Below are 15,624 nucleotides of genomic sequence, written 5' to 3' on the forward strand. Positions count from 1 at the left end.
AGCTACAACCTCAGCCCCTGAATTTTCTTTTATATTTATAAAAAGGTGACACTTGAGGATAAGAAGTTTTAGAATACTATATAACAGGGCTAAGAAATGGACCTCACCAACAAAATTATCCTACTAGGTTGCAGATACAGCTCTCTGTATTTAGAGAATAGGCAACAGAAGTCAAGGGTGACATCCTAAATGATTTAGTCTCCTTGAAACATAAAGCAACTTAAAAGCAGGGATCATGTATTATTCTTGTGTAAAGCTGCTCCCAATGTTTTTTAACTAGAGTCCATAACCACATATGACCTCAATTACAAAATGGTTCAGAGAGAAATACATTACTGATACTGAATAAAACTTAAAGCAGGAACTACAAGTTTGGAAAAATAAAGAGAAATCTGGGAAACAGAGTAAAATAAACAATATGTAAAATAAACAAATATGTATCTTGTACATGTGGCAACTGGGCTATATTGAACAGGCTTATATTTCCTACCAGCATTTCCTGCTTTACCCACTGTAACATAAAACTACCATAAATACTTTTAATGTTAGAATATTTTATTAAGCAGAACAACAGGTATTAAAATGTTACGATACCTCTTATACACAAGACGCACCAGTGTGTAACTAGTAGACTTATTTTTGGCTTATTCCTTGGTTTCTTTTTTCTTTTTTTGGTACTGGGGATTGAACCCAGGGGTGCTTAACCACTGAGTCACAGCCCCAGCCCTTTTTATTTTGAGACAGTGTCTCACTAAGGTACTTAGGGCCTCGCTAAATTGCTGAGGCCCACTTTGAACATGTAATCCTCCTGCCTCAACCTCCCAAGCAGCTAGAATGATTACTGGCATGTACCCACCACACCCCACAAAGATTTTTTTCTTTAAAATAATAACCATGTATCACTTTATCTGTTAAGGCTATTTAAACAGAGAAACTATACAGGAAATTTAATAAGAGAAATTGTTTGTGAAGTGAAAAGGAAAAAGAAAAAGAGTGAGTAGATCCAATACCTTGCACCAACAAAGTACAAATCACAGGATGGATAGTGATAAGAGAAATCTCTCCCGAACTTTGGTATTCTGGTTTTGTAGTAAAAACCTGATTGTGAATGAAATTCAATATATCTATCATTATGTAAGAAGACAATCTGAAAATAAAAGAAAATCACTTTACTTAGGTTTCTACATAGAGTTTTTATTTCATCATCACCAAAGCAAGGGGGAAAAAAAAAAAAAAACTGATCGCTCTCACACTTGCTCTCTCTAAACACACAGACATCCCACACACTCCAGTGGAATTAAGAATCACAACCCTGGGCTGGGGCTATAACTCAGTGGCAGAGCACTTGCCTTGCATGTAAAAGGGACTGGGTTTGATCTTCAGCACCACACATAAATAAGTAAAAAAAAAATAAAGACCCATTAACAACTAAAAATATCTATTAAAAAAAAAAAAAAAACTTAAGAAAAAGAATCACAACCATTCTCTGTTTCCTGATGCCTTCCTGCACCTCAACATCGTCTCTGAGAGCCTTTCCTTCTAACCAACAGAACTAAGACAAATGCCTTTCGCTGACGTGGCTCCAGCACATTCTAATGTGGAGTGGTGTACACTAGTCGCAAGAGCACCTTTCTGCTTCACTGAAGAACACATTCTAATAATCCCACACGATCACACAGTTTGATAAACTCATTTAATTTAATTTTAATTATACTACAAAGGTAACTGAAAACCCTACAGATAGCATTTAATTGCAAATTTGTCAATATTAAAAAATATATATTTTAAAATTGTATGTCCCCAAAATACATGATAAAAGCTACCACAGATAAAAGAATAAACTGAAAACTCACAGTTCTCAGAACTAAAGACAATACACGAACCATATCAGGGGCTGGGATTGTGGCTCAGCGGTACAGCGCTCCCCTAGCACGAAGCATGTCAGCTAAGAAAATTCAATTTTCCTTCAAGTCGACATTTTTTTTTTTAATGGTGCTGGGATTGAATTCAGGGCCTTGCACACAGTAGGAAAGTGCTCTACTATTGAACTGCACCCCCAGCCATTCCTCACAATGCCATTTAACATCACTAAATAATGCTTTTATTTTAGTAAATTTATTTTAGCTGGTACATAAAAATTATAGATATTAATGGGACATCATAATGTTTCATAAAAATTTTTCACTTTAAATTGAATAAAGACTTTATTAACATTTTCTAATTGTAGAAAATGACCATAAGAATTGAAAGATGGACCAACAGCATAAAGAAAAGCAAACAAATAAATCTGTTTAGTTGTGTTCTGAATTGTACCAGAAGACACCACAACCACTTGCTGGGTCAAGAAAATGAAATGTACAACAGTGCTAATTTACTCTTATGAATCAGAGAGCAAAAACAACCTGGCAACAAACCTAAGTTCAAAAATCAGAATTACAAATCTAGTAAATAAGATGGTCTAAAAAAAAATGACTGCTTCCAATTCTTAAAAATGGAGATAAAGTCTCATCAATGGAAAGCTAAATTAGGCCAAAAGTCATCTTTACCTCAGTTGTCCTAAAAAATACTACATATCACACATGCACCAAACTACAAGTATATTAAGAGCAAAAAGATAGGTTATCTACTAATACACAATCTTCTTTAACAACTGAAAATTGAATATCTTTATCCTTATAAATTCCACTCACTCATTCCTTTAATATAATCAGCACAAATCCATGCTGTCAAACATACCTTTGAATAGTCATCTGATAAAATTTCAAAGGTGACAACTGAAAAAGAAGAAATAGGGGAAAAATGCAATTATCAATCAACATTCTTTTAAAAAAAAAAATCTTGAGGCAAAGATTCTAAATCAACGCAGAAATTATACAGAAATACTGTTTAACCCATACAAGAATAAAACTGCCATGTTGCCCCCAAAATGACAAATGGAAAATTCAATATAAACCATCTAGATTTTTATAGAACGAAGCAAATCCACAAAATATGACTTCTAAATTTTGTCAGTATTTTACCCAGATGTTCAAAATAATTTTTAAGACTTTCCAATATATATTTAAAAACATTTTAAATATTGATTAAAAAAAAAAAACAGAGCTGGGGTTGTAGCTTATGGTAGAGCACTTGCCTAGCATATGTGAGGCACTGAGTTCAATCCTCAACACCACATAAAAATAAATAAATAAAGTGCCACGACACTTTTATTTTATTTAAATCAGTCAGGGTCACTCAAGGTGAATTTGAGTTGGCACGAAAATAATTACACACAGACAGAAAATACCCTTTTTTTGGATCCAGTGACAGCTCTCGACCTTAGGGGTCCTTTGGAAAGACAGAGAGCCACCTGGATTCTTTATTCTTATATAGGGGGCACACAAGGGGAGATTCCATGGAACACTCTATCCCAAAAAAGATTAAGGGGTAATATTACAAAGGAACAAGAAGCCAGCCCCCTCCACTGGGTAACACCCACTCCCAAAGCTTTGCTCCTCTGCTGAGGGGAGATGGGGATCCTCCTGCTTCCCAGTTAGGGAAGCCAGTCTCCACATTTCCATCTCTCAAAGCTAGGGGGCGCTCAGCTCCCGACTATAAAGGTAGTGTGCCCATCTACAACTAAAAATATTTTTAAAAAAGGATAACAGTAACTCTTTACCTATTCATAGTTTATCTGCTAAATAAAAGTAAAGAATGAAAACCACTGTACTAGTGGCACACAGAGGTTCTAGTTTTCAAAAGGCCAAGGGTGAGACAAGTTAGAATGGGCTTGTAATTCTAAGGAAACTCCCACGGGTGTGGTGGTACACACCTGTAATCCCAGCAACTAGGGAGGCTGAGGCAGGAGTATCACAAGTTCAAGGCCAGCTTCAGCAACTTAGTGAGGCCCTTAGTAACCTCCCATTAACTCCTTTTCCCTTAATCCCCAACACAGTGCCAGCTAATAAAAGTTGAACTTCCCCATTTTAATGTGCCTTCCATGCTTGGCAGAACCTGAGAATGACTCTCAGTGACCTTTACTCTAGTACAATCCTTGCTCCTCTGCGAGTGTGGGAGGACCCTGTGACTTGCTGAGACACCACTCCTCTGAAATGTTACCTTATATATCAAAGGGGAGATTTATAATCATATGAGCCTATAGAAACAGTTTCCTTTTGCTGGTAGTGAAGGGAAAGTCAGAAAGATGCAAAGCACTAGAAGGATCTAATGAGCTGCTGCTGGCTCAAATGTGGCAGTGACCACGGGACAAGGCATGCAGGCAGCTTTAACAAGCCAACATAGCCAGCTGACAGCAAGAAATGGGATCCCCAGTCCTACAACCACAACAAACTGAAGTCTGCCAACAACCTGAGTGAGTCTGGAAGCACAGTCTTATGTTCAGTCCTACAAACAAGAGCACAGCTGGCTGGCACCCTGATTCAGCTCTGAACACAGGACACAGCAGAGCCTGGAAGGACTTACTGACTTACAGAACAGCAAGCTGCTAAATGGATCTTTAAACCACCGTGTTTGTACTAATTTGATACATAACAATAGAAAACTAACATACAACTGTTGTGGTTTAGATACGAGGTGTCCCCCAAAAGTTCCTGTGTGAATGCAGAACTATGTCAGAGGTGAAATGATTGGATTATGAGAGTTGTGGGTTGATGGGCCCAAGCTAGTTCTAATGGACTAACTGGGCGTGGCTGGAGGAGGTGAGTCACTGGGGGTGTGCCCTGGAAGGGTGCATCTTCCATGAGGCCCCTTCCCCACTTTCTCTCTGCTTTCTGGTCACCATGAGGTAGGCAGCACTTCACCATGCTCTTTCACAGTGATGTCCTGACTTGCCCAGGGCCCAGAGCAATGGCCAACCACTGAACCAGGAACCAAAATGAACTTTCCCTCTTCTAAATTGTTCTTCTCAAGTACTTTGGTCACAGTGACAAAAACTAACTAGCACAACACCCCATTTCCATTTTGAAAGGCAGAAAAGTAGACAAATATCAAAAGTTATTTTTACAAACTCAAAGTTATTATATTACTCACCTTCGGAATCTAAACACCTTTCAAACTTCAAGGATAACTGATAGGTGTCATAACACCGAACCCGGGGTTTATATGTTCCTATAAAAAAAAATTAAAGTGATGTAAAACCTAAAGATAGACTTTTCATAGTCAATATCCTGTAGAACTAGTGAGGATACCTTTTGTTCAGAGGTAGGCAGTATTCATTGTGACCAAATCAAACAAAAGGAACTAACTTAAAAGCAGTCCAAGAGGGAAATGAGCAAAGGACAAACAAGCAAGTCATTGAAAATGAATTACAAATAAAAGACCTCAGGAAGAGCTAACGAAAGTAGATTGAGACCATGAAGCCGTTTTTGTCCACCCCAATGGCAAAGATGAAAAAGATCTGTGCTGGTGGGAGTGGTCTGACATACTGCTGCTGAACAGTGTAACTGACACAACTTCTTCAGAGGACAATCGGGCAATACCTGTAGGATATGTCATGTCTATGCACCTTGAAACTACATTTCAACTTACACAAACTGAATCTAAAGAAACATCCTCAAGAATGTACCAAAGATAGGAAGAGCAGTTGCTGGTGCACTATTTATACTGGCTAGAAACTGAAAGCAAATGAAATGTCACCTGACAGGAATATGCTTAAACAAACGGTGGCAAATCTACACAAAGGAACATTATGCACCTCATAAAGAGAGGAACAGACCTGTAACCCCTGGGGTGGAAAATGACACGTCCTGCAGAGGGAGAAAACAGAAGGGAGTGCCACAGAAGAGGCACTCCATTCTGTAGAACTGAACGCCGGTGGTGGTAGTACTCTGTGCAGGAAAAAGTGGAGGAATAAGTACTGACTTCATAATGATGGTCTATCTCTGAGCAGTGCAATTCTTTTTTTTTTTTTTTTTAATTTTTTGTTGTGGGTTGTTCAAAACATTACAAATTTCTTGACATATCATATTCCACACTTTGATTCAAGTGGGTTATGAACTCCCACCTTCACCCCATACACAGATTGCAGAATCACATCAGTTACACATCCATTGATTTAGATATTGCCATACTAGTGTCTGTTGTGCTCCTCTGCCTTTCCCATCCTCCACCCTCCCCCCTCCCCACCTCTCCCCTCCCCTCCCCTCCTCTCTCTCTACCCCCTCCACTGTATAACCCTGAGGGTCTCCTTCCATTACCATGCAATTTCCCTTCTCTCTCCCTTTCCCTCCCACCTCTCATCCCTGTTAAATGTTATGAGCAGTACAATTCTGACGACTTTCACATTTTATGCTATGTATTTCTGTAAGTTTGTGTTCTGTATAAATTTATCACATTGGCAATGAGAAGAAAAAAGTTGGTTTCTGAAACAAAAAATCTTAAAAAAAAAAAAATGAGATAGTTTTGTTTTTTGGCATGAATCAACACCTAAGATTTCAGGGACATAGTTCAGTTGGTAGAGTGTTTGCCTTGCACACAGAAGGCCTTGGGTTCAATCCCAAGTAACACACACACACACACACACACACACACAAAGGCCGGTATACCTTGGCAGTAGAGAGTCCCTAGGTTAAATCCTCAATACCACAAGAAAGCCTAAGATTTCATTTTAAAAAAGAAAAGTTCAGGGCTAATGATACAGCTCAGCAGGCAAAATGTATGCCTACCATACACAAGGGCCTGGGTTCCATCCTTAGTACTGTCAAAAAATAGATAAATAAACAGAAGTTGAAAAAACAGTAAATATACTTGGAGCCCACTGTTATATGATGACCATTTAAAAAGATCTGTACATTTGAGTGTCTGAAGGGCCATATGGAAGACTGAATATATGCGGGGCCTTCATTCCCATTTTGTTTGTTTTGGTTTTGTTTTTGCTTTTTATTTTTTTATCATTTACAAGGTTTACATGTTTTACTTTGACCATCACAAAATATGTGACAAAAAAGATAAACATAAATAAAAGCAGTCCTTCTATTTCCTGTTTTTTCCCCCTCATTCCCAAGAACAATTCTGGGTTACGCAGGTTATGTCCATTTGTCAAAGCTCAACAAATTGTAAACCTAGACATATGCAAGGCTGGAAATGCAGCTCAGTGTTAGAGCACCTGCCTAGCATAACAAGGCCTTGAGCTCAACCTCCTGTACTATACCAAGCACGCACACATACAAAACCTCCATGAATTTCTAGTTAATGACATACACGCTAAGGTACATACAGGTGAAGTAAGCCAATACTTACTACTTGCTCTGAAATGCAACAAAAAACAAGATAGAGCCAGGCACAGTGGCACACACCTGTAACCTGTTACTTGGGAGGCTGACAGGAAAATCACAAGTTCAAGGCCAATCTGGGTAACTTAGCAAGACCCTGTCTCAGAAAAAGGGCAAGATGAGCAGGGTACAGAACCCCTGGGTTCAATCCCCAATACAACAACAACAACAAAAACAAGAGGGATTGATGAATGCACAGAAAGAGAAATAAATAGGTGAGATAGCAAATAGTAAACGATTTATTTAATTATTACTATAAATAGTCTACTATTAATTGCAGAATCTAGGCAGTAAATAACTGGGTGCTCATAGTACAATTTTTTTCAATATTTCTTTATGTCTGAACTTTTTTACAATAAAATGTTAGGGTAAAAAAAAGTGACCTTTCCACCACAGCATTTCATGCTATGAAAGGTATGTAAATCATAACCAAAAAGATGCTTACCAGTTGCTAAAATATACTGTCCATCTTTTGACACCTTAATAGTGGTACACACAGTAGGCATTTCAAAATCCTGAATAAGTTCAATTCTCCTACGGACATCTACAAAGAGAGAGAAAAAATAACCAGTTTATTTATTTTTTTTTTTAACATAACTTTATTTTTTATGTGGTGCTAAGAATCGAACCCGGTGCCTCACATATGCTAGGCAAGAGTTCTACCACTGAGCCACAACCCCAGTCCCATGAATCCATTTTGTTACACAAGAGAACAAGGGAATGGGAGAATTAGATAAAATCAAAATCTGTAAGTATTAGAGCAGTTATTTTTGTTATCTTTTGAATTAAAATTTTAATTTTCTAACCGTAGTATTATATAAAACCTACTCTTACCTTGTGATCTTTACCCCACATCCAGAAACCCATTAATCTTTGATTTTTATACACTCAATTTTAAATGAAATATAAGGGAAGCCAGGTATAGTGGCACACACCTGTAATCCCAGGTTTAGGAGGATGAGGTAGGAGGATCACAAGTGCAAAGCCAGCCTCAGCAACTCAGCAAGGCCCTAGCAACTCAGAGAGACCCTGTCTCAAAATAAAAAATTAAAAGGGCTGTGGATGTGGTTCCGTAGTTAAGCACCCCTGGGTTCAATTCCTAGTACCAAAAAAAAGAAAGAAAGAAAGAAAAAACAAGGAAAGATAAATTTTTTATCCATGACAAAATGTAATAGAGAAAAATGTAAAGAAAATCTGTCCACCAATTTCTGATTTCATAATCACAAATCTTACATTCTGATTTTTCTCTGCTGTCATCAAGTTAAAGAATCAAAATCTTCCCATTAATACATATAATTATGACGTACCAATAAAAAATGTAGGGAAAAAATTATATTACAAAAGAATCCAAATCTTCTATTTATGTTCATACACTCTATGCGTATAATTGTTTCATTCAGAAAGAAAAATGCTTATTATTTAAAAAACAGACAAATAGATTTAACTTAAAAAGATTCTGATACACTGGAAAACAAAACAAATGTTGGAATGTCGCTGAGCACAGTGGCACAAAGTGACTCAGGAGGCAGGAGGATCAGCAAAAGTGAGCACTAAGCAACTCAGTGAGATGGTCTCTAAATAAAATTCAAAATAGGGCTGGAGATGCAGCTCAGTGGTCAAGTGCCCCTGGATTCAATCCCTAGTACCCCTCAAAAAAAAAAAAAAATTGTTGGAATGTTCAAAGAGGTCCTCCTTGGGCCTCGAGTTCTCATACATCTTGCTGATTGTGGCAAGACTGCAAGGCACTGCCACTCTTATATCTAGACCATTTTTCAGGGTTATTTATACAGCTGGAAACCCTGACAGATGCAATTATATGTCCCTTTTAGACAAAGAGCAGGCTTCCTTACTGACTGCTATAAAAGCAGTGGTCTTCCCAGCTCAAGGCGCCTTAGCTGCAACGCAAATCCACTGTCTAGGGAGCACCCATCTGCATGGTGCTGAATATCCCCGTGGGACTCTAGTGGAAATTATCATGAGTATGCTGACACTCACTGGACTTGCTGTGCTCTAAGTAATAAAGTCTCTATCTCTGACCCAGGAAGTAAGAGGTTAATTTATTAGTTTTTAAGTAGAATAAAATCAAATCCCACACCTCCCAGGAACATATCAACCACAACAAAAAGCTTCTTAAAAAGAAAAAGGCAAAAGTGTTTATTTTCCACTATAGTAGTCCCTTTGTATTTTGTAACTCCTTACTCACAACAGGTGAGCCAGAGCTTTATAATACGGATCACTAACGTCACTGAAGCAGAAAGAGACAATACTCACCAACATCTTTCTTCTGCAGTGCTCTCTTTTTCCTATCAGACAACCACTTAAAGAAAATAAAGAGATTGTATTTTAAAACAAATTCACCTAAATTGTTTTCTGCTTACAAAAGTAGTAATACATTAGAAAATTCAAACCTGATAGGAATATATACTTCTACATAAGATGAAAATATTCTGTGATCCTAATACTACTACTGTGAAGAGATGTTGTAGATTTTTTCTTGTATATGCTTACATACATTAGACAATGAGTTTCTCAAACTCCTATGTTTCGTATGAAAGAAAACTAACTCATCTAAACAATATAAGGGAAAATAGTAAGCCTCAAATATGTAACTCATATATGGAATAACTGCATCTATTTAAGTGAAAATTTTACATAAAAGTAGAAAGTCTGAAATATCTCTTTTTTCATAAAGAATAAAGCAGATAAATAACTGGCCAAATAGCTGACTGGATAATAAATAAATGGTAATTTTGCAGTCATACTCACTGATACCAGGTTTTGTTCTATACCCCAGCCTAGCAAGCAGCACAATTCTGTTGCCTAACTGGGTGACAAGAGGAAGCACTTGTCAATTATGATTATCTTAAAGCAATGGCTCCTGACCAGGGCAGTTCTGTTCCCCAAAAGGCATTTGGCAATTCCTGAAAATACAGTTGTCACAACTGGGGTAGGGGTTTATCCTCCTGGCATGCAGCAGGTCGAGACCAGAACAATGCCAAACATCCTATGATAAATGCATAAGACAGGCTCCAGGAACAAAGAACTGACCAGCTCAAAATGTCCATATGTCAATATCAGTGAAGAAACCCTGCCATAAAGAAGTGAAAGAAAAGCAAAAGAAAAATAAACATATGTCTCCTCTAAAAGCACAAGTCAATGTACATCCCCTATTCTATGACATGATAATCTTCAGGACTCTCTGGTTATGCAGATTCACCACTCAAGTCCCTAAGTGACACCTGAGGCAGTGTCTACATGAGGAACAAGATAACACTTTGAAGAGCCTGATTTTGAGCCAGAGCTCCCTCCCATCTTCTTAGTGGACTGACACAGATTTATGCCAGTGATTGTATTATTCTGATTTTACTTTAGGCAGTAACATTGTAATTAAAGGTTCTGTTGAGTACATTTTGGGGCATTCAATGTGTTCTTTCACATCAATTTATCATAAGCAGAACAAAGGTATATTACTAAGGTGCCACCCACCACCATACACTAGAATACAATTTTCTTAGAAGTTTTGCTTACAAAGGCAAAAATTCATAGAATCATAGGGCTCATCCTTTTGAGCAAATGAGTGTGGGGCAAAGAGGTGAAGACTGAGATATCCTTCTACATGGGGGTCTGGGACCTGGAAGGCCAGGAATTCTCCACACAGTGAAGATGGGAAGGAAGAAAAGTTCATTCAGGAGTTTCTATATAAAAGCTGACAGCACACAGGAAAAGGAGTCATCATGGGACAAGAAAAAAGAAGCCTAAAAATGTTTCTAAAGTTCATGAAAGAACCAAAAGCTTTCACTAAATTAAGCCATCCTCTCAATATTCTATAAAGTTATACCTAATAAAGAATTGTACTACGTGTGGTAGTGCATGCCTGCCATCCTAGGTACTCAGGAGGCTGAGGAAAGAGGATCACAAGTTCCAAGTGTGGGTGACTTAGGAAAAAAAAACCTTGTCTCAAAACAAAAAATAAAAAGGGCTGGTAGAGCACCCCAGTTAAAAAAAAAAAAAAAAAAAGCACCTTACCAAATAACATAATCAGAAACCTAGCCCACCCCCTTCTGCACCCCAAAAGCAAGCAAGCTCTGGGAAGGCTGGTTGCCTCACTCTCACTGCATAGGTGCCTCTCTCTTGCTGGAAAGGGGTCGGGGGAAGACCCTATTTACTCTTACATTTGAAGGAGGTAGAGCTAGAATGTACACTACTATTTACTACTCAAGGTTCCACTTGATACTTATTAGAACTTCAAACTTTCAATATCAAAAATAAGACTTCCCCACTCTCAACCATTCATCACTAAAAGCACTTTTTATCATCTGAAATTGTTTTCTCATTTGCTCATTTGTTCATTATCCTTTTCCCCAACAGGGAACTTTATCTAACACGTTCACCATGTACCCAAACACTTAGAGCTGCCTTGGCTAGAGATGTGGCCCAACAATAGAGAGCTTGCCACTTGCCCAGCATGGTCCTAAGTTCAATTCCCAGGACAGAAAAGCAAACAAACAAACAAACAAAAATGGAACTCTCTGCACATACTAACTCTCAACAAATGAGCAAAATGAAAAAACAAAATGAGAAAGATCACCTATGTTAAGAACAACTGGAAGATGAGGAATCAGTTAAACCATTGGTTCCAAATTTCTCAATGGTGACGGATACACTGAAGAAGAGCTCCGTTGAAGTAGAGCTACCTTTATTTTGTTTTCCAAAGGCCAGACTCCACCCAATAGTGGCATGTTATCAAGTGGTACATTTTGAAACCACTTTCTAACAAGTGCAGAGTCTTGAGAATTTTGAGCTAAGGCTGTAAATTTTCACCCTCCTAAGAATGGAGACCTGCGAAAGGAAATGAGCGTCCACAAAGTTTTCTCTCCCTGGAAGTGCTTGAACAGAGGCTTAACTACCACTTATAAGAACTAAAAACCAAGCTTCAAAGCCTACTGTGTGATCCTGGATAAGTCATCTTTCCCCTGGCGAGAGCTTCGCTGAATACTTCAAACATGAAAAGACTGAAGAAGTACTACCGATTTGTCCAGGCCTTTCTGACTTCGACGTTTTAACACCATGGAATCAAGTTCAGCAAGATTCGAATACACTGTCCATAAATGCTACAGGTGCAAAGTCTGGATCTCCCTTGTCCACCGTTGTGACCCTAGGACCTCGCTCATAATAGGAGCTCAACAAAAACGAACGGATATGAAAACCGGGAGAACATTCAAATAGGGGAAGAGAGTTCTGTCAACCCATCTGCCCACGTTTTCCTGCTCGGCGTGGGAATGGCTGTGGACATGCACACAAGCCCAAGGGACGAGACCCTCTGTTCTGGTGAACCTCACAAAAATTCCAGCAAAGCTCTTCGACCCTGATCACCTCCCGGTCCAGGTTCTGATGCGGTGACAGTAACGCCCTTGTTTACCAGGGCCGACGAGACCCCTAGCTCACAGCCACTAGCCCCTGGGCCTCCACGAATCGGGGGGAGTAGAGGCCCCGCTAAGCCAGGCCCAAGGCCAGGCCCAAGGCCAGGGCCAAGGAGAGCGGCGGCTGGTGGGCGAGGAGTGCCCCCAGGAGCTCCGGAGTGAGGGACGTGGACGGACTCACCTCGGGAAGGGACTTGCCGCAGCTGAGACTGTAAATCTTCACCTCGTTGAGGCTGGAGACCTGCATGGCTGCACCAAGAAGCGACGGCACCTGCCGCAGTCCCAGCTTCTCCAGCACCTGAGCAGCACAGCAAGAGAACCCCAGCGCAACGCGACGGGGCGCACGGCGTGCGGCGGACGGCGCGGGGAGATGACGCACTTCCGGGCTCCGGGACGCGCACTTCCCGGAAGTGGGAGACGTAAATCACCGCGGCGGTGTAGTGGGGGGAACCTGCGAGGCCGGGCGAAGAAACGCGGGCGGGCGGCTGCGCTGTTGCTGGCACGGCCAGACTCTGCTTTTTCACCTCTCGGTTTCCCGAGGTGCAGGAAGTCGCCTTTTGGTCGCTACCGCTAGCCAGGCCGAGAGGTCGCGGTCCTGGGCAGGGGCGGGTGGGGTCAGCGAGCGAAGCCCACCGGGCTGCGGATTCGGAGTGGGCGTTGGTTTCTTGTTGTCGCCGTTCCGTTTTCACTCCTCCCGCGTGGGGAATAGCTGGCTCTCAAAGCTGCAGTGTCGGCCCAGCGCAGTGGCGCCCGCCTGTGCTCCCAGCTCCTTGGGAGGCCAGGCAGTAGGAGCGAGGTTCCTGACCAGGCCTGTCTCCAAAAGGAGGGTGGGAGAGACCTGCGTGATCCCCAGTAGCAGGAAGGGGGGAAAAGCGTCTTAAATGTTGTTTTTGTCTGTACTTAACATTCATCTGATGAAGGAAGTAAAAGAAGAAAGCACACAGAAAAGGAAAATAGTAAGAAAAAAAAGAGAAGGAGATGATGATGATTGAGGGAAAAGTGGGTTTGAACCTGATGTCTTTTGAGGCGGGCGTGACAGCAGTGACAGCACAACTCCTCAGTACCATATTTCTCCTTTTCTGAAAGTTTTCACAAACTTCTTATGCTGACTTTTAATATACAGAAAACTGCATCTGCTGTTGTCTAATAGGAGGACTTGAGAATTCTTAACGAAAACTGCAGGGCAAGTGCAGGTTAACACTAGTCCTTTTGAAAGCAGAACATTCTCCACTTCCCTTACTAAGCAGTGTTGGCATTCTTCCAAACCATAGATTGGAGAAATGAGTGGATTCAAGGTTCAGTGTCCCAAAATGCATGGTAGCTCTACTACTCTATATAGTCATTGCTTATAATAACTTAGTACATAGTGCCTCAAATCCAAAGGGGGGTTTTAAAAGTCATTTATTTTCTCAAAACTAGAGCCTTCTCTGATATCCACATCCCAGTTCCTGCCTATTTGAATATCACCAGGATGGCTTACCAGCTCCACACCTAGCCTGTCTACAACTACCTTCCTTAGTTGAGCTCATCTTGACCTTCTATTGTACTTTCTTGGTTAATTGTATTAGCAGTGTCTTCACAACCACTCTCAACCAATCTCTGGTCCCCACAGTCAGTATCTAAACTGTGTCATTTTTAATTCTGAAATATTCCTTCAAAACTCAATTCCATTTTCACCCCTCCTGCCCAAGTTCAAATATCCATCATTTTTGAATTAGCACATTTCCAACTGATCTTCCTACATCCTTTCTTTGAAAATCCTTTCACTGCCATACTTCCTAAAACCCAAATATATCGTTTCATCCCCCTTGCATCTGAATTAGGCTGAGCATTTTTCATGAACTGTATGTCATTTATCCACATTCTCTACCCTGCCCAGCCACCACTACCCAGTACCTGACAGTGTCTGGCCTGTATTAAGCATTATCAAATATTTACATTTAGCATCATAAATAGGGATAAATTTCTAAGCTCTGTCCTTTTTCCTCAAATCCAAGACCCTCACTTACAGTTAAAAATATCACTGGAAAAAGCAGCAAAATAAAAATGTGGACCCTCATTGCTAGTAGAAATGTAAATTGCTTGGCATGAGGCTGTGGCTCAGTGGTAGCGCACTTGCCTGGTATGTGTGAAGCATTGGGTTTGATTCTCAGCACCACATATAAATAAATTAAAGGTCTATCAACAACTAAAAAATATATTTAAAAAGGAATGTAAAGTGCGACCTCTATAAAGAACAATTTGGTTGTTCCTTAAAGACCTAAGTGTGAAATTATTTTTTTTTATTTTTATTTTTGGTTGTTAATGGACCTGTATTTTATCTATTCATATGCGGTGCTGAGAATCAAACCCAGGGCCTCATACATGCCAGGCAAGTGCTCTACCACTGAGCCACAATCCCAGCCCACTAAGTGTGAAATTATTATAATAGAACATTGAAGATCAGACTCTGGAACCAGTCTGGCAGGGTTCAAATCCCAACTGCAATTTTTAGCTGAATGACCTTAAGTACCTTAACCTCTGTGTGCCTCTGTGCCTGAGTTAAATGGAAATAACAATAGTATCCGCGGAAGTTACTATGAGGATGAAATATATTCTTTTGTAAAGTGCTTGGAATCCAGTGCATGGCACATAATAATCATGGAAGTGTTTGTAAAATAAAGCTGAAAATAAATGCACATAACTAAATAAACAAAATTTATCCAAATGCCATTAGCATTTCCTTTTTTAACATAAAAGTCATCTAAAGCACACAGAGCTGGGGATGCAGCTCTGTGATACAGCTCTTGCCTGGCATTGTAGGTTCAGTCCCCAGAAACACAAAAGTACAATGTAAGGAGCTCTTGTAGCCTCACAGAGTTGTGCGACCATCACCATGGTCAATTTTAGAACATGCCATATTGTATCAGTATCTAACAGGGTGAGGACCTCTGGGC

General features: G+C 40.0%; 1 protein-coding gene across 3 annotated transcripts in view; it reads right to left on the minus strand.

The window, feature by feature from the left end:
- Nol10 (nucleolar protein 10) overlaps window positions 1-13,039 on the minus strand; it is an 86,574-nt gene extending 73,535 nt beyond the window's left edge. Inside the window, exons 1-7 of one of the 3 annotated variants that reach the window (XM_058578361.1) lie at window positions 12,870-12,957; window positions 9,540-9,585; window positions 8,204-8,297; window positions 7,714-7,812; window positions 5,029-5,106; window positions 2,737-2,774; window positions 1,011-1,147 (exon numbers count right to left, since the gene is read on the minus strand). In XM_058578361.1, coding sequence (XP_058434344.1) covers window positions 1,011-1,147; window positions 2,737-2,774; window positions 5,029-5,106; window positions 7,714-7,774 — 314 coding nt within the window. In that variant the 5' untranslated portion in view covers window positions 7,775-7,812; window positions 8,204-8,297; window positions 9,540-9,585; window positions 12,870-12,957. Of the gene's footprint in view, window positions 1-1,010; window positions 1,148-2,736; window positions 2,775-5,028; window positions 5,107-7,713; window positions 7,813-8,203; window positions 8,368-9,539; window positions 9,586-12,869 lie in introns of all 3 variants that reach the window. The other 2 variants (XM_058578362.1, XM_046441255.1) reach the window with 2 other exon arrangements.
- Between the last annotated feature and the right edge of the window lie 2,585 nt (window positions 13,040-15,624).

The sequence above is a fragment of the Marmota monax genome, unplaced genomic scaffold, assembly GCF_021218885.2.
Source record: "Marmota monax isolate L192 unplaced genomic scaffold, Marmota_monax_Labrador192_F-V1.1 WCK01_AAM20220418_F8-fsc00010, whole genome shotgun sequence".
NCBI lineage: Eukaryota > Metazoa > Chordata > Mammalia > Rodentia > Sciuridae > Marmota > Marmota monax.